This window comes from Heteronotia binoei, chromosome 1 (genome assembly GCF_032191835.1).
Source record: "Heteronotia binoei isolate CCM8104 ecotype False Entrance Well chromosome 1, APGP_CSIRO_Hbin_v1, whole genome shotgun sequence".
NCBI lineage: Eukaryota > Metazoa > Chordata > Lepidosauria > Squamata > Gekkonidae > Heteronotia > Heteronotia binoei.
In genome coordinates this window covers 264,058,701-264,085,798 of record NC_083223.1, presented here as the reverse complement: position 1 = coordinate 264,085,798, position 27,098 = coordinate 264,058,701, and the positions used below count along the sequence as shown (strand labels likewise).

At 48.0% G+C, this 27,098-nt stretch overlaps 1 protein-coding gene and 1 non-coding gene across 5 annotated transcripts in view; both read right to left on the bottom strand.

Annotated features, from left to right (window-relative positions):
- The window catches only part of KHDC4 (KH domain containing 4, pre-mRNA splicing factor), a 45,584-nt gene that overhangs the window by 2,675 nt on the left and 15,811 nt on the right, over window positions 1–27,098 (bottom strand). Inside the window, exons 5-13 of one of the 4 annotated variants that reach the window (XR_009556214.1) lie at window positions 26,052–26,104; window positions 24,209–24,375; window positions 20,638–20,849; window positions 17,911–17,971; window positions 15,428–15,485; window positions 12,360–12,610; window positions 8,770–8,934; window positions 2,828–2,912; window positions 1,005–1,090 (exon numbers count right to left, since the gene is read on the bottom strand). Coding sequence is in view for 3 of the 4 variants with exons in the window: in XM_060255113.1 (XP_060111096.1) it covers window positions 670–1,090; window positions 2,828–2,940; window positions 8,770–8,934; window positions 12,360–12,610; window positions 15,428–15,485; window positions 17,911–17,971; window positions 20,638–20,849; window positions 24,209–24,375; window positions 26,052–26,104 (1,501 nt within the window). In the remaining variant the exon portion in view is untranslated. Of the gene's footprint in view, window positions 1–553; window positions 1,091–2,827; window positions 2,941–8,769; window positions 8,935–12,359; window positions 12,611–15,427; window positions 15,486–17,910; window positions 17,972–20,637; window positions 20,850–24,208; window positions 24,376–26,051; window positions 26,105–27,098 lie in introns of those variants that run through there. The other 3 variants (XM_060255119.1, XM_060255113.1, XM_060255126.1) reach the window with 3 other exon arrangements.
- On the bottom strand, window positions 22,967–23,095 carry LOC132589436 (small Cajal body-specific RNA 4). Its single transcript, XR_009556610.1, has one exon. It is a non-coding gene; the product is annotated as a small Cajal body-specific RNA 4 (non-coding RNA).

Genomic DNA, 27,098 nt, shown 5'->3' with positions numbered 1-27,098 from the left:
CTTTATGGTGATCCCTTCACCCTTTCAAATTTTAATCCTGTCTGTGCAATACCACAGTTGTTAGCTCCCTTCTGGAAAAGGTGGTGTTGTGTTGTGGTTAGAGGATACAGGGAACCCGTGGCTCCAAATCCTCTGTCACAAAATTTGCTGAGCAACTTCTGATCCATCCCACACTCAGCCTGATCTATTTCCCAGGGCCGTTCTGAGAATAAAACAGGTGAGGGAAGGACCTTGAAAGCCACCCTGAGCTCACTGGGAGAAGGGTGAGAGAACAAAAGACGTATCTGATAAGACCAGATGACATATTTTAAAGTGTTAACTCTTCGTGTGCTTGGCTTTTATGACTTCCACAGGTGAGTGTAGATAGCTGGCCTGTTCCCAGGGGCTTTTTTTGAGCAGGAACGCAAAGGAATGCAGTTCTGGCTGGTTTGGCAGCAGGGGGCGTGGCCTGACATACAAATGAGTTCCTGCTGGGCTTTTTCTACAAAAAAAAAAGCCCTGCCTGCCCCCAATGAAAGTGGCAAATGGTGTGACACCTGAGTAGTAAAAGGACTGGCGGCTGGGAGGGAAGAGAGCAAGAGACTGTGTTGGGAGGCAGGTTAGAAGGCGGTGCTTCATCTCCTAGTAGAACTGTCGGCAAGCTATGCATTATGGAAAGGAGAGAAAGACTCACACACAGCTCCTTGGAACTCTTGCTCTGAACTGGTTATTTAAAATAGGCCTGAAAAATACAGTCACCAAAAGGTAAAGGAGGAGGGGGGGGGGAGAAAACTGGAAGACAAAACTGCAGCCTTTGTTGTACTTTTCTGGGTGGAAATCAGGGCTCCCAGAGGAGGGGCAACTGAACTGAAATGCGCAAAGGACAGAGGACGGGAGCTGGAACGCTCCTTTTGGCTTCGGACAAGGAAGTGCCCTGGAAGGGGAGGGGGGAGTCCAGTTGTGATCAGCAGAGCGCGCTGGAATGTGAGTGGAAGCCACACCTCCTCCCCACTGCACACGCTCACCATTGCCGCCCACTAAGGAACCGTTTCTGTCTTCGGGATCCGCCTTCATCCCCGACACTGGCAAAGCTGGTGGAGGCATCAGCTGCCTGTTGGGAGACAAGGTACGCAGCTGTATAATAGAGAGGCACTTCAGACATTCAACGAGCACTGCAGACATTTACAAGCGTATTTCCAACAGCCCTGTAAGGCATGCCAAAAACTTCTGCCTTATGGAGAACAGTTTGTTTATTGTAATTAGCCACTGGCTGTTACAGGTCTGCAAGAATCTCAAGGAAAAGGGAAGTAAACTAGAAGTTAATGAACATACAAAGCATCCTGTAAAACAAAAAGGTATAACAGCCAATGCAATACAATAGCAATGACAACAGAGATATACACATAAATCTGCAAATCACACATAAATATACACATAAATCTGCAAATCTGGGGGAGGAATGGTGGCTCAGTGGTAGAGCATCTGCTTGGGAAGCAGAAGGTCCCAGGTTCAATCCCTGGGATCTCCAAAAAAGGGTCCAGGCAAATAGGTGTGCAAAAACCTCAGCTTGAGACCCTGGAGAGCCGCTGCCAGTCTGAGAAGACAATCCTGACTTTGATGCACCCTGATTCAGTAGAAGGCAGCTTCGTATGCTCATATATGTTTTAGGGGAGGGATGGTGGCTCAGTGGTAGAGCATCTGCTTGGTAAGCAGAAGGTCCCAGGTTCAATCCCTGCCATCTCCAAAAAAAGGGTCCAGGCAAATAGGTGTGAAAAACCTCAGCTTGAGACCCTGGAGAGCCGCTGCCAGTCTGAGAAGACAATACTGACTTTGATGGACCGAGGGTCTGATTCAGTATAAGGCAGCTTCATATGTTCATCCCTTTGAATTGCCACCCTGGCACATATTTTCTTTGCCTCGAGGGCAAACACTTAAACTTTCTGGGTGATGTAAGCATCAATGTCAGATAAAATAAATCCTATTTTTTTCCCTTATCTGAATAAGTACTGAGGCCTGACAGAATTCCATCTAAAAATTTGGCCCCTTGGACTAGCATAAAGTGGACAGAAAAGCAAAGAGTGAAGTAAGCCCTCAATTACACGAGAACTGCAAATGCATAAACGCTGGGCCACTGGAATTTGGTTAAAATGGCCTTCCATGACTGCTGTCAGCACTGACTGGAATGGTAAGGAGGTAAAGTTCGCTCTAAGAACATGATTAGAAATGTTAAATAAGTATGGAGATCTTGAGGGTTCCAGTTTAATTAATCCGTACCATGGTGCTGCTTTCGATTTTAGCATTAAGGTACGATCTAGCTGAGCATCAGAGTCAAATATCCATTTTCTAAGATGGGGTTTGCCAGAAACCATCAGTGCTATCATCATTATCATCATTAACTTCTGTTTATTCTGGATGAAAGTCTTTCATAACACAGATGGAGAACAGGCAACCTGCTCACAGCTAACAAAACGTAACTCCTCCTTCTATGTTATGTGTATGTGTGCACCTGGAAATCATTGTGACCTCTGGTGACTGACCTCTACTAGGGGTCTGGAGGATATTCAGGGAGGTGGCTGAATAAAGCCTGCCCCTGCCTCCCAGCTCTGATATTCCAAGGGGGGGGGGGTCTCCCATCCAAGTACTTGCCAGAGTTGACCCTGCTTAGCTTCTGAGATCTGATGGGATTGGGCTACCCATAAAATGTAACTTCTCAATGGGATTTGGAGGAGAGGGGGACAACACAGAAGCATCAGAGAGGGAAAGAGAATCTGGCTTATAAAGTGAATGTCAAAATTAAACCACACACACACACACACACACACCCTTTGAGGTGACTGCCACAACCTACCTGTCCCTCTCTCTCTCCTTTCCTGAGGAACCCGCTGGCTTCGATCCTCCCCCGTCCATCTCGGTCTGACCGGAGAAGCCTGTACCTAAATTAGTCATATGAATGGGTCCATGCTATGAGCAGAAAAACACAGCAGCATTAGGAAATCTAAAACTGTGACACAAGCTATTAGCTCCTTATTGAAAATTTCTCAGGAGGCCCAGCCTCTCTCCTCTCTCTGTCTTTTCCCCTCCCCGCAAAAGCCTATACTGTGTGCTGCACGGTGCGGTTTGGAGTCCACAGGTATGTTCAACCTGCGATGCCGTTTCCCCTGGCACAAGAGGCTTGAGCACTCTTGCACTGCAGGGGAAATCACCACAGTGAGTGGAACACAGCTGCAAGACCCAACCCTCAGCTCCAGTTGCCAGATCTAAAAGAAAAAAAAAAGCACTGTGTTTGCGTGGAAAAGAAAAAGAACCCGTAGCATGCAACAGCTAGAAGTCCCCTGAAGTTGGTATCTTATTGTAAGCTTTTTCTTTCAGCAGCCCTTATAAGAAGAATTGCAGATTTACACCCCGCCCTTCTCTCTGAATCAGAGTCTTAGAGCAGCTTACAATCTCCTTTATCTTCTCCCCTCACAACAGACACTCTGTGAGGTGGGTGGGGCTGAGCGTTTTCACAGAAGCTGCCCTTTCAAGAACGGCTCTGCGAGAGCTACGGCTGACCCAAGGCCATTCCAGCAGCTGCAAGTGCAGGAGTGGGGAATCAAACCCGGTTCTCCCAGATAAGAGTCCGCACACTTAACCGCTACACCAAACTGTTCTGGCAGGGAGGTCTATTATCTCCCTACTGAAGAATGGGGGGGAGTCTGAACCTACAGCAGCTCAGAAAGGCTGCAAGCCAAATTTATGAGTTCAAAACAAAGATCTTTTTAGTAGAAAAAAGCAAGAGTCCAGTAGCACCTGGAACTTATAACATCTATGACAGGGCATGAGCCTGTGAGTCACTGCTCACTTCTTTAGTTACAATTAGAATGTGAGTCCATTTTGCCCTTGTATCTTGGAGAGTTGGAGTGATTTCAAATGCTGAATGACAACAGTGAGTGTAATTGGATTAGGTGTGATACACAGAGAGGGAACGAGATAAGAAACCAAGGTCTCAATTCAGTCCAGGAGGATGCGTTGCCTTGCATTTCATTATCAGTCGCAATTCAGCAGTCTCTCTTCTAATCCCACTCTGAAATGACTTGGCAAGAGAAGTGCTACTTTTAGGTCAGCAACTGAATGTACTGGGAGGTTTAAAATGTTCCCCCAATGATTTTTGAAGGGAGCAGCGAGTCACCCCTACCCTGCCAAAATTTTTGTTGGTCTTAAAGGTGCTCCTCGACTCTTCTTTTCGGCTGCTACAGACAAACTAACACGGCTATCCACCGTGATCTAAGATCCTACCACACTGCTCTGAACCATTCCTTTACACCAAGTTTCAAAATGGGTGCTAGACTTTGAATGCTTTCTAAATTAATAAAAAAAAAATACAGTGTTTCATGAAGTTCTTGAAGGATCCAAACAATAACTTTTGAACTCAGACTTGTAAATAGCTGCCTGGGCTCCTACGGTGACCAAAATGAGCCCTCAGGCAACCAGGCATGTTTGAAATATTAGCGTCACTTCTTTTTTCCCTTTCGCGCCACCATGTTAAGTGAGATGTATTATTTGACGCTCGATGTTGAGCCCGTGAAGCGCAGGGAAATCTGTTTATTTTATCCCTCTTCATGGTACCCTCACAGCAACCTTGTGAGGTAGTTTAGGCTGAGAGAGAGAGAAAGAGGGAACGGCTGCTTGCCGCAGAGTCAGCGAATAAGAACATAAGAGAAGCCATGTTGGATCAGGCCAATGGCCCATCCAGACAACACTCTGTGTCACACAGTGGCAAAAAAATTTATATATACACACACACTGTGGCTAATAGCCACTGATGGACCTGTGCTCCATATTTTTGTCTAAACCCCTCTTGAAGGTGGCTATGCTTGTGGCCGCCACCACCTCCTGTGGCAGTGAATTCCACATGCTAATCACTCTTTGGGTGAAGAAGTACCATACTTCCTTTTATCCATTTTAACCTGTCTGCTCAGCAATTTCATCGAATGCCCATGAGTTCTTGTATTGTGAGAAAGGGAGAAAAGTACCTCTTTCTCTACTTTCTCCATCCCATGCATTATCTTGTAAACCTCTATCATGTCACCCCGCAGTCGACGTTTCTCCAAGCTAAAGAGTCCCAAGCGTTTCAACCTTTCTTCATAGGGAAAGTGCTCCAGCCCTTTAATCATTCTAGTTGCCCTTCTCTGGACTTTCTCCAATGCTATAATATCCTTTTTGAGGTGCAATGAGCTCCACACCTGAGTTATGTTATGGAATGCTCTCCCAGAGGCCACAAGAGCCCTGCGGGACCTCTCCCAATTCCGCAGGGCCTGTAAAACCGAACTCTTTCGACAGGCCTATAACAACTAATGTGGGAAGAGGCTGCCGCTGCTATGTCGCTATGAGCAATACTATCTGTAAGACCGCTAATAGATCAACAAAGGAACTGAGAACAGAGATATTGACGTAAACTGCCTGTCTTACGAAATCTCTCTTATAGCACCAAATGTTTAGGTTTTTAAATTGTTTATATGTGTTTCTTGTCCTTTTAAAATTGTAATTTAAAGTGTTTTATCATGACGGTTAAGCCATGCAGCGTCCGCTTGCGGAGTGGGCGGTGTATAAATCTAAAGTAAATAAATAAGTGAAAATGAGTGAAGATCTGAACCCAGGTCCCCCTCATCCTGGTCCAAAGCTTTAGCCACTACACTGCACTCTCACGAACACCGGACTACTTAACTCGGGTCCATTTTTTTGCTAAAGTCTGATTTAATAAACAAATTTAGCCCCTTGAGAGGGAACAAAATAGTAAATTTCAAACAAAAGCATAGAAGTGCCCCCCACCACCCTGCCCTCCCAGGGTTTCTGGCACCATGACAACCCTCAAAATGGAATGTGCCAACAGGAACAATGATCCAAATGAAGAGAGCACTTGTGTCCATAAAGAGAGAGACCAGGACGGCAAGGGGGAAGGCCTCAAAGGACAGAGCAGCAGTCCCACACCTTGGGGCCCATGGACTCACCTTTAACACCAAGCTGTAAGGCACGTGCCCTCTCACTGGGGTCCTCCCCCCAGGCGTGCTTCTTAGCCTCCCCCCACCCCAAACTCCATCTTCCCCTTCCATTTATCACACAAACTTAGATCAACAAGAGCGACAGTGACAAGGAAACAGCTGCAGCCCACTGCAGGTTGGGGCAAAACCGTACTGCGAGTCCTGACCGACCCACAGAAGACCGATCAGGAAGGAAGAGATGTGAAGGAAGGGATGGTAAAAGCTACCAAAAACGTTCTTTTCGTCCTTCTTCGCAACTGACAAAGAGGCACTTGTTGGTTTTATTTTTCAAAGCCCTTTAGGGCAGAGGTGTCAAACTCATGTGTTAAGAGGGCCAGATCTGACATAAATGAGACTTCGTTGTGTTGGGCCATAAGTGTACCTATTTAAGATCAGGTAGCAGAGATATAAACTTTATAAAGGACACAGACAAACACAATTGAAGATTTTTTTTAAAAAAAATAAAATAAAATAAAACCTGCTCAAAACATTAGCACTTATTGGTCTTAAAAGTGCTTTCCTTGTATTCCATGGGAGCTGGGCAAAGGAAGCTCTGGCTCTTTTCTTCCTTCCTCACGGGACCAAGAGGAGGAAGAGCCTCAGCCAAGAGAAGGAAGAGAGGCTTGGCTCAGTAGCTCCGTTGTGGGATTGAGAGAGCCTGGCAAAGCAAGCTCTGCCTCCCCCCACCCTTCCTCCCCAAGGGAGGAGTCTCAGCCTATGGAGAAAACAGAGGTTTTGCTGTGCAACTGAGCAAGCCTTGCAAAGCAAGCTGTTACACGGAAGGAAGGAAGGAAGAGAGAGGGAAGCAGGTGACAGCCAGTTGCTCGGGGGCCTGATAGGAGCCCTCCGGGGGCCTGATTCGGCCCCCAAGCTGCATGTTTGACACCCCTGCTTTAGGGTTTTTAACCTGCTTTTATTCTGCCCTTCCTCCAAAGAAATTCAACACCCTCTACCTCCGCTAATTCCCTTCATAGCCTTACAGTCACCTCAGAAAGTAAACTGTTGTACAGATTTGCTAGTCTGCACAGGGGAAGAAGAGAACAGCAGGTTTTTCTACTCCATTTTCTCTACCTTAGGGAGTTTTGAAGAGGCTGACAATCACCTACCCTTTCTCTCCCAACAGGCATCCTGTGAGGCAGGTGGGGCTGAGAGAGTTCTAAGATAACCGTGACTGGTCCAAGGTCACCCAGCAGGCCTCAGGTAGAGGAGGAACGGGGAATCAAACCTGGTTCTCCGGGTTAGAGACTGCTGCTCCTAACCTCTACGCCACACTGGCTCTCTACTCCTCCTCTCCCCGCAACAGGCTCCTTGTGAGCAGGGCTTTTTTTGTAGCAGGAACTCCTTTACATATTGGGCCACCCCCCCCCCACCTCCCGATGTAGCCAATCCTCCAAGAGCTTACAGTAGGCCATACAATAAGAATCCTGTAAGCTCTTGGAGGATTGGCTACATCAGGGGTGGGTGGCCCAATATGCAAAGGAGTTCCTGCTACAAAAAAGGCCCTGCTTGTGAGGCAGGTGGGGCTGAGAGAGTCTTGAGAGAAACTGGGACTGGCCCAAGGCCCCCCTGCAATCTTCATGCGAAGGAAGAGGGGGGAATCAAATCCGGTTCTCCCTATTAAGAGTCTGCTGCTCCTAACTACTGCACCACACTGGCTGGGGGGAGGGGGGCAGCTCATGGCCACTGGACGTGACAGTAAGGATCGTTTAAAATCAGAACCAGTTGCACATGCTTTAAACACAGCCCTATTTCTACACGGGAGTGTTGAAGCCTCCAGGATATATTTGCATGGAGAACGATTGCATGGAGAGCCAGTTTGGTGTAGTGGTTAAGTGTGCGGACTCTTATCTGGGAGAACCAGGTTTGATTCTCCACTCCTCCACTTGCACCTGCTAGCATGGCCTTGGGTCAGCCATAGCCCTGGCAGAGGTTGTCCTTGAAATGGCAGCTGCTGTGAGAGCCCTCTCCAGCCCCACCCACCTCACAGGGTGTCTGTTGTGGGAAAGGAAGGTAAAGGAGAGTGTGAGCCGCTCTGAGACTCTTCAGAGTGGAGGGCGGGATATAAATCCAATATCATCTTCTTCTTCTAGTCCATATCAGCGTTTTTGAGTGCATCGCTGTGAGCCTATTGCTTTTTTTCCATCTTAAACCAATTTCCGCTGAGACCTTACAAGGGCTATCAGGTTTTTCTCATTGCGTATAAATCTATATTGCAAAAAGAAAAAGAAAAAGAAAAGAGAACCTGGCGAGGGGGGCGGGGCGGAATGCTACACCATTTGGTTCTGCCTAAAGCTATTTAGTTGAAATCTGAAACCATGGAGAGCAGCTGCCAGTGGACAATACTGGCTTTGATCGGTCGTTGGTCTCATTCAGTACAATACAGCACCGTGTGTTGTTTGGGGCAAATGAAAATAAATAAGGAAAGCGTCTTCCTGAGCAACTGCTCAGAACCCAACAAGGAAGCCAATCTCTCACTGAGAAGCCAGGCTTCTGAAGAAGACAAATGAACTTCCAGAGATTATCCTATCGGTGCCCAGTACTAATCATCCAGCCAGCATCTTTGCCAGAAGGTGGGAGGTGCAACTTATTCCAGACCCACAAGAGGAAAGCAAACTCCAAGCGCCTCTGAAACCAGGAAAAGCTACTTCTACAGCCTCCGAACCGCCGTGGTTTGTAACATCCCAAAAGTGGGCATGGAATTAAATTCTTCCCTCCCCACAGGAAAAAGGGAACAGCAGCAGAGAGGGTAGAGAAAGTGCTGAGGCCACTGCACCTGGTATCCCAGCAGTCCGGATTCCCGCTCGTCAGGCAGCTCTTCGGTGAAACGCCTCTTTTGGCCTGGCTGGGGCTGGGGCTGCGGCTGAACTTGAGGCTGCGCGCCGGCTGGCAAGGTTGTTTTCACGGGGGCAGCCGGAAGGAAGGGGGTGCTCAGAGGAGTCTGGAAAGCACGGCGTGCAAAAAGCAAGAGTTATTCGGGGAGATCTGGAAACAGATTCAAGAGCGAGTATGCGGACCTGCAGAGCGGACTCCGGACCCGAGGGAAGTTCTGCAGCAGAACAGAACTGGGGGTGTGACTGGGATATAGAAAAAGGCCTCTCCCCATCCTGACTATCAACAAGATCCTTTACATTGGAGGTGCCAGGGACTGAACTGGAAATTTTGCCTGCGATACACGTGCTAGCCCCTTGTCCAAGTCCGTTTTGCCTTTTTTCTGCCCCAGTTCCTGAAGAGCAGGAAAAACAAAAAAATTGTGTACAAGAAATAAATATATTCCAAAAATTTATAGACTCTGTGTCAATTTCTTAAACACTCAGAGATATCAAGTAAGACAGTCAAAACGCAGTCCGAAGTCGACTGACACGTAAGGAATACTTCTACTCCAGAAGTTTTTTTCCTCTGGAGTCACATCATCTAAGAGGAGTGTTGGATTCCACAGTGTCTTTGGAAATGTGCAAAGACTTGTTGTGCATGTGGACTTTATGTGCAAAAGGACTGTCCTTTCTCTGCAGTGAAATCTTCCCTCGTGAAATAAATTGTTTTTACTGTGTTACTTGGTATCTCTGTGTGTTTAAGGAATTGACTGAGTCTATAGATTTTTGGAATATATTTATTTCTTGTACGCAGTTTTTTTTCTTGCTGTTTTTCACTGTGTTGCCACTTGCTTTTTCCAGTTCCTCAATAACCAGTCAACAATATATTTACGACGCCAGGGCCACAGACTAATGGCAGAGCCTCTGCTTGGCACATAGAAGGTCCCAGGTTCGATTCCAGGCATCTCCCGTTAAAACGGCCAGGCAGGAAGTGATGTAAACGGCTTCTGCCTGAGACCCTGGAAGAGCCACTGCTAGTCTGAGTAGACAAGATGGACCTCGTCAGACTGAGGGTCGGATTCAGTACGAGGCAGTTTATGTGTCCATATGAGACTTCTCCCCCCATAACTGGGTCTCAAAGAGGCTTAGAACATCATCCTTGCTGCCTCCACTCTCTCGCAATGACCAGCCGAGGAGGTAGGCCAAGGTGAGTGTGTGATGGATCCAAGGTCGCTCAGCGATCTTCCACGGCGGAATTGGGAATTCGAACTCAGATCACCCAGCATCTTAGTCTGCCACTCTGTGCAATCCACCGCACAGGCTCTAGGCGAGTGCGGTGGACTAAACGTCTGAGTCGGCGTAAGGCAGCTGTGTTCTTTCGAATACCCTCCCTTGAACGGCTTGTGTTAAGTGGCTTGCGCAAGCTGTGGCCCGTCGAGGCAAACACAGCCCACTGGATGCAGGCAGGGGCCTGCCGGGGACAAGCAAGCCCCCTCTTGCTTTAATTGCCTGATTGACACAACACTGGGGAGACCCCTCTCTGGCGTCTGAGGAGACAGATTTGGTGTAGCAGGTCATGTAGGCCTGGATGAAGACAATGCTCGTTAAATTTGCAATGCTGCTTCTTTTTCTAAAAGGGCGACGCTGTACGTTTGCCAGCTGCACGCTCCTTATTTCAAATGTCTTGTTCGCCGAGGGTTGCCGGTTCCCTCCTGGAAATTGATGGAGGATGGGGGAGGGGCGTACCAGGAACAGGAGGGAGGCCTGGCCGACATTACAGCGATGTGCCTAGGGCACTGCCCACATAGCATGGAAGTGATATCATGCTGGGGACGTTGGGAGCGAAGCTCCGGTATCGGGCAAAAACTCTATGGTAAATTTGGCTTCTGCCATGGAGTTTTTGATCAAATACCAGAGCGTTGCCCTAACATAATGATGCCACTTCCTGGTCACATGGGTAGCACATTGGCAGGGTTTCCCTCTTTTTCAGGTAAGTTTTTTCCCACCAGTCAGCTTATCAACTATTGGGACTGGCAGCAGGGGACCCCTGCCTCAACCAGGGGTGTCCAAAGTTTGACAAGGCAAACTCCCTTTGCACGACACACACCGATTCATGAGGCTGTGTCAGGAAGTTGGGTCTTTGGGCCATCTCCCGGACTTGAGCATCTGCCTACTGCCTGGGAGCATGGACCCCGACCATAGTGAGCCAGCCAATGACTTCCTGTCACATTGGGGAAGCCCGCGTGGTGACAAGGCGGCCCGCTGTAAGAGAAATGCCCTCTACACAAGAAGTCCTGGGACCCGCCCTGTTACTCAGGAGCAAGAGCCAGAAACCTAACAAAGTTCTGGGGTGGCTGATGGGAGGGGGTGGGGACTTGATGGACGGGGTGAGTTTTGGCCGCACCGGGGAGTAAGAGCTCGGTGCCACAGGAGAGCGAGATACCCAGAGAGAAGGAGGCAAGAACGAGGGCCAGAGGGGACGAGGGTGCCTGTAACCTCCCTGCTGGACTTGTCTGAGGTGCGGCTTCTCAACCCGTAACCCCCTCAACCCTTAACCCCCTCCTGTACCCCGCGACCCGAAAAGGCAGAACAGTGCTCTTCTGACTTCCGTTAAATCCCCCATTTTATTTCATTTTTTTCTGGAACTGTTATTTTATTAACTAAACTTTTCGTTTTAAAAAGGCGTCACGTCTCGCCAAAAAATGAGAATGGCTCCTGACTCTCATCCAGATCCCCAAATATGTACAAGGGACACTGAAGCCCACCCCCTCAGTCCCGGTTTCCTCCATTCCTGCAACAGGAGTTTAGCATCTCTTGCCAGGGGTGGGATTCTAGCTGGAGCTCCTTTGTATATTAGGCCACGCACCCCTGATGTAGCCAATCCTCCAAGAGCTTACAAAAAAGAGCCTCGTAAGCTCTTGGAGGATTGGCTGCATCAGGGGTGCGTGGCCTGATATGCAAAGGAGCTCCTGCTAGAATCCCACCCCTGTCTCTTGCAATTTTATACAGCATTCAGCGGACCTTCCAAAACCCAGACGTAATATACTAGCAATACAACTCACACAGGCATGCACAAAGTGGTATTCTGACCCTTGATCTTACCCCAAAGAAAAACCTCCACTGGATTAGGACAGGAGTGGCCAAACTGCAGCTCATGAGCCACATGTAGCTCTTTCACACCCATTGTGCGGCTCTTGAAGCCACCACTGCCCTGTCGGCTGGCAGGGAGAAGGCGTTTGTCTCTTTAAATCACTTCTCCAAGCCAAGCCAGCTGGCAGCTTGGTGAATGCATTTAAAGTTAAAGTTGCTTTATTTCCAATTCCATCCCTCCCTTCCAGCTCTCAGACATCTGAAGTTCATGTCATGTCTTGTGACTCCTGGACATCTGACATTCATGTCTTGCGGCTCTCAAACATTTGATATTTATTCTATGTGGCTCTTACGTTAAGGAAGTTTGGCCACCCCTGGGTTAGGACATTCAGAAGCTGCAGAACGAGTCATCTTCTGCCCTTGCCCCTCTCCTGCCCCTCCAAAGGCCACCTCTCTGCCTTACCTGGCCAGTGCTTGCCGGAGGCTGCACCTGTGTGATCGGGTACTGGGTGGGCACGGGTGGAACTCCAGTGGGCAGCGCCAGCACACCCGGCGCCAAGGGAACGGCGGGAGGCACGATGCCCGGCACGCCGTAGGGGGGCTGAACGGGCTGCTGAGGCGGTGGAACCACGGGGTAGCCTGCCTGGAAGCCGTTTGGTGGGTAATACGGTGGCTGAGGGGGGACGGTGGTGATAGCTGCGGGCTGTGCAAATCCTGGAGGGGGAGTCAACATGGAACAGATTAGCCGCACGGTCAACACCAACAATACTCCCTTCCAAGCTGCGGAGTCTTGTGAGCAAACATTCTACTTTGCGAGCGACTGGCATGAAAGTTGTGAGCTGCTGCGTAAATCAGTTTGCTCTGAGGCCTTTTTTCCTGAGCCAAGACAAAATTGTGTGAGCCGGAGGCTAAAAAACTGTGGGCTAGTTTACACTGACTCAGCTTAGAGGGAAGAAGAAGATGATATTGGATTTATATCCCGCCCTATACTCTGAATCTCAGAGCAGTCACAAACTCCTATACCTTCCCCCCACCCTCCGCCCACAACAGATAACCTGTGAGGTAGGTGGGGCTAAGAGAGCTCTTACAGAAGCTGCCCTTTCAAGGACAACTCCTACAAAAGCTATGGCTGACCCAAGGCCATTCCAGAAGGTGCAAGTGGAGGAGTGGGGAATCAAACCTGGTTCTCCCAGGTAAGAGTCCACACACTTAACCACTACACCAAACTGGCTCTCTGAACATCACCCAGGTGTAATGAACAGATACATAGGTTTTTACTCTTCTTTCTCTAAAATAAAAGGCACCCATAAAAGCAGTGTCTTTTCCTCTCCCCAAGGTATTTACAGAATGCCATCTCCTCCCCTGCCCCCCACACATTTACTTATTATGTATTTACTTATATCCCACCCTTCTGCCCAACTGGGACCCAAAGTGGCTTACATCATTCTCCTCCCCTCCATTTTCTCCTCACAACCAACCCTGCGAGGTAGGTCAGGCCAAGAGTGTGTGGCTGGCCCAAGGTCACCCAGAGAGCTGCTGTGGCATTGGAGATTTGAACCTTGTTTTACAGCTCCTAGCTTCGCACTTTAACCACTACGACTTGCTGGCTCAGATCTCAAATTGCTCCTCCAAAACCACCTTTTCCATTATGGTCTCGTTTTAACCCCTGTGCGATTTGGAAAAACATATGGAGCAGAGGTCCAGAAGTGGCTATTAGCCACAGCATATTGTTGGAACTCTCTGTCTGGGGCAGTGACGCTCTAATTCTTGGTGCTGGGGGGGGCAACAGAGGGAGGGCTTCTAATGTCTTGGCCCCACTGGTGGACCTCCTGATGGCACCTGGGTTTTGGCCACTGTGTGACACGGAGTGTTGGACTGGATGGGCCATTGGCCTGATCCAACATGGCTTCTCTTATGTTCTTTTGGCCACTGTGTGACACAGAGTGTTGTTCTGGATGGGCCACTGGCCTGATCCAACACGGCTTCTCTTATGTTCTTATGGCCACTTTGTGACACAGAGCGTTGGACTGGATGGGCCATTGGCCTGACCCAACATGGCTTCTCTTATGTTCTAAGGTCGCTATGCAGATGAAGACAATGACAAACTACCTCTGTCGGTCTCTTGCCTTGAAGACTCTACAGGGCTGCCTTAAGTCAGCCGCAACTTGATGGCACTTCACATACCCCTTGTGTTATTTTGTATTTTTATCTAACTTTTCTTTCCGATGGGGACCCAATCACATTAGATAAAAGAACCTAAGAGAAGGCATGTTGGATCAGGCCAATGTTCTGCATCACATAATGGCCAAAACCCAAGTGCCATCAGGAGGTCCACCACCAGGGCCAGAACTTCAGAAGCCCTTCCGGTGTTGCTCCCTGCCCTTCAAGAACTAAGAATACAGAGCGTCACTGCCTCAGAGTATTCCATCAATACCTTGTGGCTAATAGCCACTCACGGACCTCTGCTCCATTGAAGCTGTCTATATTTGTAGCCGCAACCACTTCCTGTGGCACTGAATTCCATGCATTCTTTACTCTTTGGGTGAAAAAGCCCTTCATCTGTTTTAAGCCTGCTGCTCCTTAATTTCATGCAGCGCCCGTGAGTTAATGTACTCGGAGAAAGGGAGAAAAGCGCTTCTTCCTCTACCTTCTCTATCTCGGGCATAATCTGGTAAATCTCTATTCTGTCACCTCTCAATCAGCATTTCTCCAAGCTTTCAGCCCTAACCTCTTTAACTCTTCTCCACAAGGACAGTGTTCCATCCCCTTCTTCATTTTAGTTGCCCTTTTCTGCACCTTTTCTAATGCCATGGTATCTTTTGTGAGGTGCATTGACCAGAATGGAACACAGTAATCCCAATGAAACCGTAATATAGACCAGAGGTAGCCAAATTGCGGCTCAGGAGCCACACGTGGCTCTTTCACACATATTGTGTGGCTCTTGAAGCCCCCATTGGTCAACTTGGAGAAGGCATTTGTCTCTAAACCACTTCTTCAAGCCAAGCCAGATCAGCTAGTGGCTTGGGGAATGCACTTGAAGTTGCTTTCTCTCCACCTCTCCCATCTATTTCCCTCACTCCCTCAAATTGTTGTCTGATGTTCATGTATTGCGGCTTTCAAACATATGACATTTATCGTAAGTGGCTCTTATATTAAGCAAGTTTGGCCATCCTTGATATAGACTTATACAGAGGCATTATGATACTGGCTGATTTGTTTTCAATCCCCTTCCTAATAATCCCCTGCACACCGTTGGCCTTTTTAAACTGCAGTCACACTTCTGAGTCAACGTTGTGTCTCTTTCCTCTGCGTGACATTTATAATAATTACCGTGCAAGATTAAAGTGAGGCTGAGAGGCCGTGAGAGGCTCAAGGTTACCTGGTGAGCTTTCCCAGCGGAACAGAGACATATGCCCGGATGTCCCAGGTCTCAGTCTGACAATTAACCACTACTCCATTCTGGCCTCTGCTTCTCGACGCTCTCCCACCGGATGGAACAATAAGCAAGTGTGACATACTGCAGATACAAACCTGTTAAGGGCACTGCCGTGGTTATTTGGTTCACGAATCGTGAGTATTCGGCATGAACCTTGGGGAAGACCAAGCAGATAAGATATGTAAGGGTTGATAGGCCTGATTCAACAGCCTGCCTGTTCTAAAGGTGAGATTGTGAGGCCCTTTGTTTTTCTATGTAATTTATAGTCCGACTTTCTAACCTGGACTCAAGGCCAATTACACAGAGTCAATACCACTGACAGAAGGGGACATTCTGTAAACAATGCAATAGGATTTGGGAAGAAGAAGAAATTGGACTCATATCCCACCCGCCACTCTGAATCTTAGAGTTGTACAGCAGCTCACAATCTCTTTTATCTTCCTCCCCCACAACAAACACCCTGTGAGGTAGCTGGGGCTGAGAGAGATCTCACAGAAGCTCCCCTTTCAAGGACAACTCCTGCAAGAGCTATGGCTGACCCAAGGCTATTCCAGCAGCTGCAGGTAGAGGAGTGGGGAATCAAATCCAGTTCTCCCAGATAAGAGTCCGCACCCTTAACCACCACCAAACTGGCTCTCAACCAGAAGTCTGAAAACACAGCTAGTAAAATGACACATTAACAGTGCAATCCTAAGGAGAGTTACTCCAGTCTAAGCCAATTGAAATGAATGGGCTTAGACTGGAGTCACTCTCCTTAGGATTGCACTGTAAATGATGCAAAATTCCACAGCAGGATCCTAGTTGCACCAAGCTAAGTACAATAGAAGAGCCCATATTCCCTAATAATTTTCCCAAGTAACTTTGTGAATCATTTAGCATAGTGCAGAAAAGAACTCTTGAAAAAAATTAGTTTTGCATATAGATTCGGATGGGTAACTGTGTTGGTGTGAAACAGCAGAACAAAGTTTGAGTCCTTAATTCTGGCTATAAGCTTTCACGTGCATGCACACTTCTTCAGATATGGAAGCTGCCAGCCCATACATATGCAGGGGTGGAATTCTAGCAGGAGCTCCTTTGCATATTAGGCCACGCACCCCTCATGCAGACAGTCCTTCAAAAGCTTACAAAAAAGAGCCTCGTAAGCTCTTGGAGGATTGGCTACATCAGGCTTGTGTGGCCTAATATGCAAAGGAGCTCCTGCTAGAATTCCACCCCTGCGTATAGGTAAAGAATGAGTAGCAAATTAGCATACAGCTTAATGAAGTTGTTTGACAGGTGCACAGTCTGTGGAAAGGGACAGTGGCTCAGTGGTAGAGCATCTGCTTGGTAAGCAGAAGGTCCCAGGTTCAATCCCTGGCATCTCCAAAAAAAGGGCCCAGGCAAATAGGTATGAAAAACCTCAGCTTGAGACCCTGGAGAGCCGCTGCCAGTCTGAGTAGACAATACTGACTTTGATGGACCGAGGGTCTGATTCAGTAGAAGGCAGCTTCATATGTTCATATGTTGAAAGGCACATGCACCAGTTGCATGTTTGTGAATGACGACTTTGTCATGAATCCTACAAGGTTTTGGGGGGGGGGGGTTTAGGGGGGGGGACTTGAATTACATCTAAGCAAAACAAAACCGGAGTACAGGGACTCCATAGAGCAGAGACCCCAACTTTTTGGAGCCTGTGAACAGCTTTGCAATTCTGACACAGGGCAGTGAGCACCGGGGACAAAATGGCTGTTGCAGGAGGCGGAGCCAACCACAAAATGTCAGGGGGTGAAACTTTGCATAGCGCTCATAGCAAGTCTTCAACATTTCAGGCAGAAGCTCTGTTCAAAGAACAGATTGAGGTGGGGCAGTTGTGTTGGTCTGGAGCAGCAGAACAACGCCAGAGTCCAGAGGCACCTTTAAGACCGACAAAGTTATATTCACGGTATACGTTTGCACACAAAAGTTTATACCGTGAATAAAACTTGTTAAATGTGTGTGTGTGTGTGTGCGCGCACGCACCTGGAAGTCATGACAACCTCTGGTGACTGACCCCTATTGGGGGCCTGGAGGCAGTGCTGGATTAAACCCTGTGGAGGCCTGAAACGGTCAAAATCTTGGGGGGGGGGGGGCCTTACAAATCATCTCAGAGTCGGAGCACATGCCCTGCAGCAGCCTGCAGGCACCTTCTTAAAAGCCCCTTTTACTAAGCTGTGGGGGACGCCGCCAGCAGCAGCTGCACCAAACAAGTCAGGAGGAGAGCAGCTCAGTTGCTGGCTGCGCGTGCAGGCTTGGGAGGGAAAAATGGGGGGGGGGGGGGGGAACTGGCCCAGGACCCCTAAAGGCATGGGGGCCCATAGGCCAATGCCTACTTGGCCTAATTGTTACTGGCAATAGAGGCATAAGCCCAACCCACCACATCTAGTCTTCAAAGTAATTTATTTCCTTGTCACAAAAAATAAGATGCATACGGGACCAGCACAGTATATCACTTTATCAGAAGAGTCAAAGCTTCACGTGGGCAAGTTTAGACAGAAGGAGGGATTGAAGGCTTCCCATTTGAGCGAGACAGTGCAGAAACCAAAACAGAAGGGCCACTTACGGTTTGCAGTAGGTTTTCACATAGCTTTTTTGCAGCTGCGAGGCCTTCTGGTTTTGGGTGGCTGGAGGAAAAGAAAAGATAAAATGAGTAGGTGCCTGTGTGAAAATTTTGCAGAAAATCTGGGTCACTGACATATCTGGCTTTGGGGACTCTACTCGGATGGGAGAGAAGATGGCATGATCTGGCCTGACCTTGTCAGAACTCAGAAGCTAGGCAGGGTTGGTGCTTGGGAGGGAGACCACCAAGGAAGGCTTTGCAGAAGAAGGCCAAAGCCAACCACCTCTCACTTGTCTTGAATGCCCTTTGCTAGGGTTGCTGTAAGTCGGCTGCAATTTGATAAGAACATAAGAGAAGCCCTGTTGGATCAGGCCAATGGCCCATCCAGTCCAACACCCTGTGTCACACAGTGGCCATAAGAACATAAGTGAAGCCCTGTTGGATCAGGCCAATGGCCCATCCAGTCCAACACCCTGTGTCACACAGTGGCCATAAGAACATAAGAGAAGCCCTGTTGGATCAGGCCAATGGCCCATCCAGTCCAACACCCTGTGTCACACAGTGGCCATAAGAACATAAGAGAAGCCATGTTGGATCAGGCCAATGGCCCATCCAGTCCAATAATCTGTGTCACACAGTGGCCAAAATTTATATACACACACACACACACACACACACTGTGGCTAATAGCCACTGATGGACCTCTGCTCCATATTTTTATCTAAACCCCTCTTGAAGGCCCATCCAGTCCAACACCCTGTGTCACACAGTGGCCATAAGAACATAAGCGAAGCCCTGTTGGATCAGGCCAATGGCCCATCCAGTCCAACACCCTGTGTCACACAGTGGCCATAAGAACATAAGAGAAGCCATGTTGGATCAGGCCAATGGCCCATCCAGTCCAATAATCTGTGTCACACAGTGGCCAAAATTTATATATATATATATATACACACACACACTCACTGTGGCTAATAGCCACTGATGGACCTCTGCTCCATATTTTTATCTAAACCCCACTTGTGGCCGCCACCACCTCCTGTGGCAGTGAATTCCACATGTTAATCACCCTTTGGGTGAAGAAGGACTTCCTTTTATCCGTTTTAACCTGTCTGCTCAGCAATTTCATCAAATGCCCACGAGTTCTTGTATTGTGAGAAAGGGGGAAAAGTACCTCTTTCTCTACTTTCTCCATCCCATGCATTATCTTATAAACCTCTATCATGTCACCCCGCAGTCGACGTTTCTCCAAGCTAAAGAGTCCCAAGCGTTTCAACCTTTCTTCATAGGGAAAGTGTTCCAGCCCTTTAATCATTCTAGTTGCCCTTTTCTGCACTTTCTCCAATGCTATAATATCCTTTTTGAGGTGCGGCGACCAGAACTGCACACAGTACTCCAAATGAGACCGCACCATCGATTTATACAGTGGCATTATGATACTGGCTGATTTGTTTTCAATTCCCTTCCTAATAATTCCCAGCATGGCATTGGCCTTTTTTATTGCAAATGCACACTGTCTTGACATTTTCAGTGAGTTATCTACCACGACCCCAAGATCTCTCTCTTGGTCAGTCTCTGCCAGTTCACAACCCATCAACTTGTATTTGTAGCTGGGATTCTTGGCCCCAATGTGCATTACTTTGCACTTGGCCACACTGAACTGCATCTGCCACGTTGACACCCACTCACCCAGCCTCAACAGGTCCCTTTGGAGTTCCTCACAATCCTCTCTGGTTCTCACCACCCTGAACAATTTAGTGTCATCCGCAAACTTGGCCACTTCACTGCTCACTCCCAATCTAAATCTAAGTCATTTATGAACAAGTTAAAGAGCATGGGACCCAGTACCGAGCCCTGAGGCACCCCACTGCTTACCGTCCTCCATTGCGAAGACTGCCCATTTATACTCACTCTCTGCTTCCTATTACTCAGCCAGTTTTTGATTCAGAAAAACTGGACACTAGAACACTAGAAGCCCTCCCACTGTTGCCCCTCCCAAGCACCAAGAACACAGAGCATCATACTCTGACTAGCAAAGGTTCTCCAGGATGTCAAGCAGAGAAGTCTTTCTCCATGCCAACTAGTTTGAGATGCCAGGAACTGAATGTAAGATCTTCCACATCCAAATCAGGAGTTCTGCTCCTCGGAAACTTGGTTGCCCAGTCTTCAGAATGCTTTCCGTGTAACAACTAGCACTCAAACTATACATCCCTAAAGGGATCGTCACATGTGGATTATTCATCGGTTGTACAAGTGGAAAGGAATGTATGGATTTTAAGGACTTATTTGAACATATATGAACATATGAAGCTGCCTTATACTGAATCAGACCCTTGGTCCATCAAAGTCAGGATTGTCTTCTCAGACTGGCAGTGGCTCTCCAGGGTCTCAAGCTGAGGTTTTTCACACCTATTTGCCTGGACCCTTTTTTGGAGATGCCAGGGATTGAACCTGGGACCTTCTGCTTCCCAAGCAGATGCTCTACCACTGAGCCACCGTCCCTCCCCAAAAGGACTTTGTGGTCTTATGACTGTTTACAGACTCATGAATTTGAAATCTATGATAAAAGCAGATTTTGGTATATGCTACTGCTGGTAAAGCCATTAGTGATTTGTGTTTGCAGCAGCCTAGGGCTTTAATCTATCAATTGATCTTGGAGGAAGAGCAGGATAAAAATGTGACCGAGGTGAAAGGAAAGCGGTGATTCCTGACCCACCTCTCCCCTCTTACCTGATGTAAATGTACATTGGTTCGAAGGCTTCCCGGCCTGAGGCAGGCTCAATGCACCCAGATCCTTTCCCACGCAGGAAAACCTTGGCACCAGTCTCAATCTGGATGTGCTGCAAGTAAGAGCAGCCGGGGCCTTCGACCTTCTCCTTGACGTTGAAGGTGGGCACAGCGTGTTCCAGGCCCACAAATAATTTGTCCTGGACATAATGCATCTGCGAGCACAGAAGAGGACTGTTAGGCTTCATGTTAGGATTCACAGGGACCAGATGACCCCAGAGGTCCCTTCCAACTCTATGATTCTATGTCTCCCAACTCTATGATTCTGTGTCTCCCAACTCTATGATTCTGTCTCTCACTGTCTCCCAACGCTATGATTCTCTGTCTCTCACTATGTCTCCCAACTCTATGATTCTATGTCTCCCAACTCTATGATTCTGTCTCTCACTGTCTCCCAACGCTGATTCTATGTCTCTCACTATGTCTCCCAACGCTATGATTCTATGTCTCCCAATGCTATGATCCTGTCTCTCACTATGTCTCCCAACTCTATGATTCTGTCTCTCACTGTCTCCTAACGCTATGATTCTCTGTCTCTCACTATGTCTCCCAACTCTATGATTCTATGTCTCCCAACTCTATGATTCTGTGTCTCCCAACTCTATGATTCTGTCTCTCAACGCTATGATTCTATGTCTCACTATGTCTCCCAACGCTATGATTCTATGTCTCTCACTATGTCTCCCAACTCTATGATTCTGTGTCTCCCAACGCTATGATTCTGTCTCTCACTATGTCTCCCAACTCTATGATTCTATGTCTCCCAACTCTATGATTCTGTGTCTCCCAACTCTATGATTCTGTCTCTCACTGTCTCCCAACGCTATGATTCTGTGTCTCACTATGTCTCCCAACGTTATGATTCTATGTCTCTCACTATGTCTCCCAACTCTATGATTCTATGTCTCTCAACTCTATGGGTCTACGTCTCTCACTATGTCTCCCAACAATATGATTCTGTCTCTCACTATGTCTCCCAACTCTATGATTCTATGTCTCCCATGCGGCAGGGGTAGAACATCGTACTCTCCAAGATCTGTCTGTTTTAACTGCCACAATTCAAAAGAAAAAAAAATCCACAGAAACAGACATCACATAATTCTTTTTAGGTGAGGACGAGATAAAACACACAATTCAGCAGACACAAAGCTGCCTTTTGCTGTGCCAGACCATCGGTCTATCAAGATCAGTATCATCTACTCTGACTGGCAGCAGCTCTCCAGGGTCTCAGGTGGGGGTCCTTCGCATCACCTATGACCTGATCCTTTCAGCTGTAGACCCCAGGGATTGCACCTGGGACCTTTGGGTAGATTGTGAGAGGGACAGCAGGAATGGATGAGCCACTGCTCGGTTCTTGTGGCTCTTTCTTATATTCCCAGGGCAATGCAGATTGTCACTCTGAAGTCAGGAAGGAATTTCCCTCCAGACCAGATTGGCCCAGGGATCCTGGAGGTTTTCCGCCTCCCTCTGAGCTTAGAGCAGGGGTCAATGAGAGAGGGGGAGGGGACTGTGAATTTCCTGCACATCCAGGAGTTGGACTGGATGACCCTTGGAATCCCTTCCAGCTCTATTTTTCTATGTTTCTGAGAGCCAAGCAGAGGCTCCACCACTGAGCCACAGCCCCTCCCTGCCACCCCCAGCAACGGGAAGAACATTCTTGCCCCAAACACAAAGTCCTAGCAAGATGCTGATCATGGTACTCTCAATACAATTTCTATGATTCTATAGATGGCCATCTGACAGCAATGAAGATCCTGTGAATTTAGGGGGAGGTATTTGTGGGTTTCCTGCATTGTGTGGGGGGTTGGACCAGATGACCCTGGAGATCCTTTCCAACTCTATGATTCTATGAATAGTATTCCCAGGCAGGGGTGGAATTCTAGCAGGAGCTCCTTTGCATATTAGGCCACACACCCCTGATGTAGCCAATCCTCCAAGAGCTTTCAAGGCTCTTTTTGTAAACTCTTGGAGGATTGGCTACATCAGGGCTGTGTGGCCTAACATGCAAAGGAGCTCTTGCTAGAATTCCACCCGTTCCCAACATCTTTGGTATGATTTTGGATTTATTTACGTACACACACAAAAGAATGGGGTTGTTAATCTACAGCTTAAAGGTGAAGGCCAAAACAAGGGGGACCAATGTGCTAGAACTGTGGGGGAGGCTTATGCATTAAGATGGGTGAAGAAACAGAGTTTCATGAGATCAGAAGTCAAGGCTCTTCCTTCGCTCCAGCTGCCAGCGCTCAGATTCGCCCAGAGAGAAGACATGATTGGTTGTCGGATGGTACAGTGAGGCCCCGGCTCTCCTGTAAGCTGAGCTCCTCTCTCCATCCCGTTACTCTTAGAGGATAGTATCGGCAGAGCCTTGGCTCAACAGGTTCTGCCTTCTTAGTCCTCTAGGTGCAGAAATCATTACAGGCATAACCACATGAACAAAAGCTTGAGGGAGGGTACAATAATTGGAAAGCACTATAGAAATGGGAGAAGACGAGAGCTACTGGGAAAGACAATAACACTAGAAAAAGCGGAAGGCAGCAGGAAAGAGAAGACTCAACAGGAGATGGTCAGACTCAATTGAGGAAGCCTCGGCCCTCTGTTTGCAAGACCTCAGCGAGGCTGTTAACGACAGGATGTTTCGGAGAACGTTAATTCACAGGGTCATCAAAAGTCAGAAGTGACCTGATGGCGCTTAAGACACACACTGAAATGCAGGCATCAAGACTGGATGAAGGCTCTAAAGCACATCTCAGAAAACCAAGATGAGGGGTCCGTATGGTTTTTGAGCCTGCAGGATCCTTTAGAAATCTGATACAGGGATGGTGGACTCGAATACAAAATGACCACTGCAAATGGAGGGAGGGAAGGAGGACGGAAGGGAGGACGGGAGAGAGGGCTAAAGGGAGGAAGGAAGGAAAGAAAATGGGGAGAGAGGAGGGAGATGTGGAAAGAAAGCAACTTTAATTTTAAATGCATCTACCTTTAAATGTGGAACCAGGCACAAAAGGTCAAGAAACGGGGTTTTACATAAATAACGGTAACTCTTCAATGCTGGAATGGACTGATTGTATTGTATAATGTTGTGAGCCGCCCTGAGTCCGCTTGCGGAGAGGGCGGGATATAAATTGAATGTAATAAATTGAATGTAATAAAATGCTTCAAGCAGAAGGTCTGTTTAAGAAGATGCCGTTCAAAATAAGGATACTGTTTAAAAATACTTCCTTGCATACACACAGCTTCCCTTCGGGTGTTCAGTGAAAATCCTCCTGCTGTGGTGACAGCTGTTGCCAAAGCAATGCTTCAAAAGACCTGCACAGCCGATCAGATCTCCAATAGCCAATCAGAAGCCTTGCTGGGCAAAAGCCCAACCACTGTTATCATCGCTCTTGGCAGATACCAGAAAAAGGTTTTGGTAGGTGCCAAGGCACTCATAGATGTCATGTCGGGGGACTCCTGGCCTGGACTGTTCATTTCTAACCACCCTAAGAAAATCCAGCACTCATTCTGCAATACGTACCCCTCCGGACTGGAACGGAGGCTTCTGTCCCACGTTTGGGGGCAGCTGAGCGATGGGGGCAGGCTGGTGGTAGACGGTAACGGTGGCACCGTTGAAAGTGGGGCTGGATCCGGTGGCAGCTTTTACCACACCGTTCGTGATGATCTCTTTAATTCGATTGACGGCTCCTGAAGGCAAAGGCTTAGTTTTCAGGTTCGGATGTAAGAAACGTTAGAAGGCACAAAAAATGATGCTGCGAATTTCACACCAGCCTGATCCAATAAGGATAGGGTAGAAAACTGGGAAGGAGGAAGGGGAGGCAGCATCTTCCCCGGTCAAACCTGGGTTCTGCTCCAACTGAGATGCTCCCTCCCCCCTCCCCAGCCACTTCACTCCTTTCGAACATTTAAATCCCCCTGGTCAACCAGGAATTGAATTTTCTACTATTGACAGAGCCGCTGGAGGGAACGCAAGCAGCAGCCGGGCCCCCCCTTCCGTCACACCTGGACTGAATTCAGTAAGTAGGTGCATCTCAACAGGGAGGGAGAGAGGGAGAGAGGGAAGGAAGGAAGGAAGGAAGGAAGGAAGGAAGGAAGGAAGGAAGGAAGGAAGGAAGGAAGGAAGGAAGGAAGGAAGGAAGGAAGGAAGGAAGGAAGGAAGGAAGGAAGGGAGGGAGGGAGGGAGGGAGGGAGGGAGGGAGGGAGGGAAGGGAGGGAGGGAGGGAGGGAGGGAGAGAGGGAGAGAGGGAAGGAAGGGAGGGAGGGAGGGAGGGAGGGAGGGAGGGAGGGAGGAAGGAAGGAAGGAAGGAAGGAAGGAAGGAAGGAAGGAAGGAAGGAAGGAAGGAAGGAAGGAAGGAAGGAAGGAAGGAAGGAAGGAAGGAAGGAAGGAAGGAAGGAAGGAAGGAAGGAAGGAAGGGATTTGAGACCACCTGGAGTTACAAGTGCCATGTAAAAGCCAATAAAACATGCAGATGACTGAATGTCAGGGATGCGTACCATTTTTAGAAAAGTTTAAACAGGTGAACATAATCATGACACCCACTGAAAAGCCAGCTAGGTCAGTATATAAATCTGTCATTACATAAAGCTTGAATAATCTCATAGTGGGCCTTGGTGACTCACCCAAGCAGCTCACAAATTAAGTTTACTGTTTTTTTTCCACCAGACTATTGAGACGCATGGTTCTATTTTTGTCGCTTTGCACAGCTCAAAGCTGCATGTCCTGCAGCATCTGTTGGAACACTGAGAAGCTGTGACTGTCACCTGATAGATTCTAGGCTGACAGAAGGAGAAATTTAGTTCTCCACACATGCACCCATCAGTGTTCCCTCTAAGCTGAGTTAGTGTGAGCTAGCTCACAGATTTTTAGCTTCCAGCTCACACATTTTTGTCTTAGCTCAGGAAGGATGACCCCAGAGCACACTAAGTTATGCAGTAGCTCACAACTTTAATGCCAGTAGCTCACAAAGTAGAGTTTTTGCTCACAAGACTCTGCAGCTTAGAGGGAACATTGGCACCCATGTTGCCACTGCTGTGGTTTCAGTGGTTGGGCCCTTGACTTAAGAACGTAAGAGAAGCCATGTTGGATCAGGCCAATGGCCTTTCCAGTCCAGCACTCTGTGTCACACAGTGGCCAAAACCCAGGGGCCATCAGGAGGTCCATCAGCAGGGCCAGAATTCCAGAAGCCCTCCCACCGTGGCCCCCCCAAGTATCACTACAGAGTGTTCCATCTGTACCTTGTAGCTAATAACTACTAGTAGACCTCTGCTCCAAATGTTTATCCCCTCTTGACTTATGAAAGCCATTCACAATATTTGTACCGACGTTTCCTGTTAGAGGTGTTGAAAGAGGCAATTTTACTTACTGTCCACCAGCTCTCGCGTCTGACCCTGGACGTGCAAGTACAGCGGACGGTCTCTGTAAGACACATAACACCTCCCCTGAGACCCAGGCTCTCTGACTGAGGGTGATCCCTCTCTCTGCCTGCACCCTAAACTTGTACAATCTCCTAGTGTTGCATCATATCAATTTAGAAAAGATTGAAGCACAGCATTGTATTGATTTTCAGCAGCTGGGATTTCTTCTCAGACCATAAACACTACCTGCTAAGGCACTGAAGCTCCGATGAAAGGACATATGTAAGAACATAAGAGAAGCCATGTTGGATCAGGTCAATGGCCCATCCAGTCCAACACTCTGTGTCACACAGTGGCCAAAAAAAACCTCCAAGTGCCATCAGGAGGTCCACCAGTGGGGCTAGAAGCCCTTCCACTTTGCCCCCCCACCCCAAGCACCAAGAATACAGAGTATTCCTGCCCCAGATGGAGAGTTCCAACAATACACTGTGACTAATAGCCACTGATGGACCTCTGCTCCATTTGTTTATCCAATCCCCTCTTGAAGCTGGCTATGCTTGTAGCCACCACCACCTCCTGTGGCAGTGAATTCCACATGTTAATCACCCTTTGGGTGAAGAAGGACTTCCTTTTTATCCGTTCTAACTTGATTGCTCAGCGATTTCATTGAACGCCCACGAGTTCTTGTATTGTGAGAAAGGGAGAAAAGTAGATCTCCAGTGCAGACTGCAGGGACAGGATTTCCATTCTGAAAGCTCCTGTGCGTATTTATTATGACATGTTATTTTATGTCTCTCATTTTATCATTGGGGAGGGACAGTGGCTCAGTGGTAGAGCATCTGCTTGGTAAGCAGAAGCTCCCAGGTTCAATCCTTGGCATCTCCAAAAAAAGGGTCCAGGCAAATAGGTGTGAAATTCCTCAGCTTGAGACCCTGGAGAGCCGCTGCCAGTCTGAGAAGACAGTACTGACTTTGATGGACCCAGGGTCTGATTCAGTATAAGGCAGCTTCATATGTTCATATCCCAGAGACGGAACAACAAAAACATTACAACAG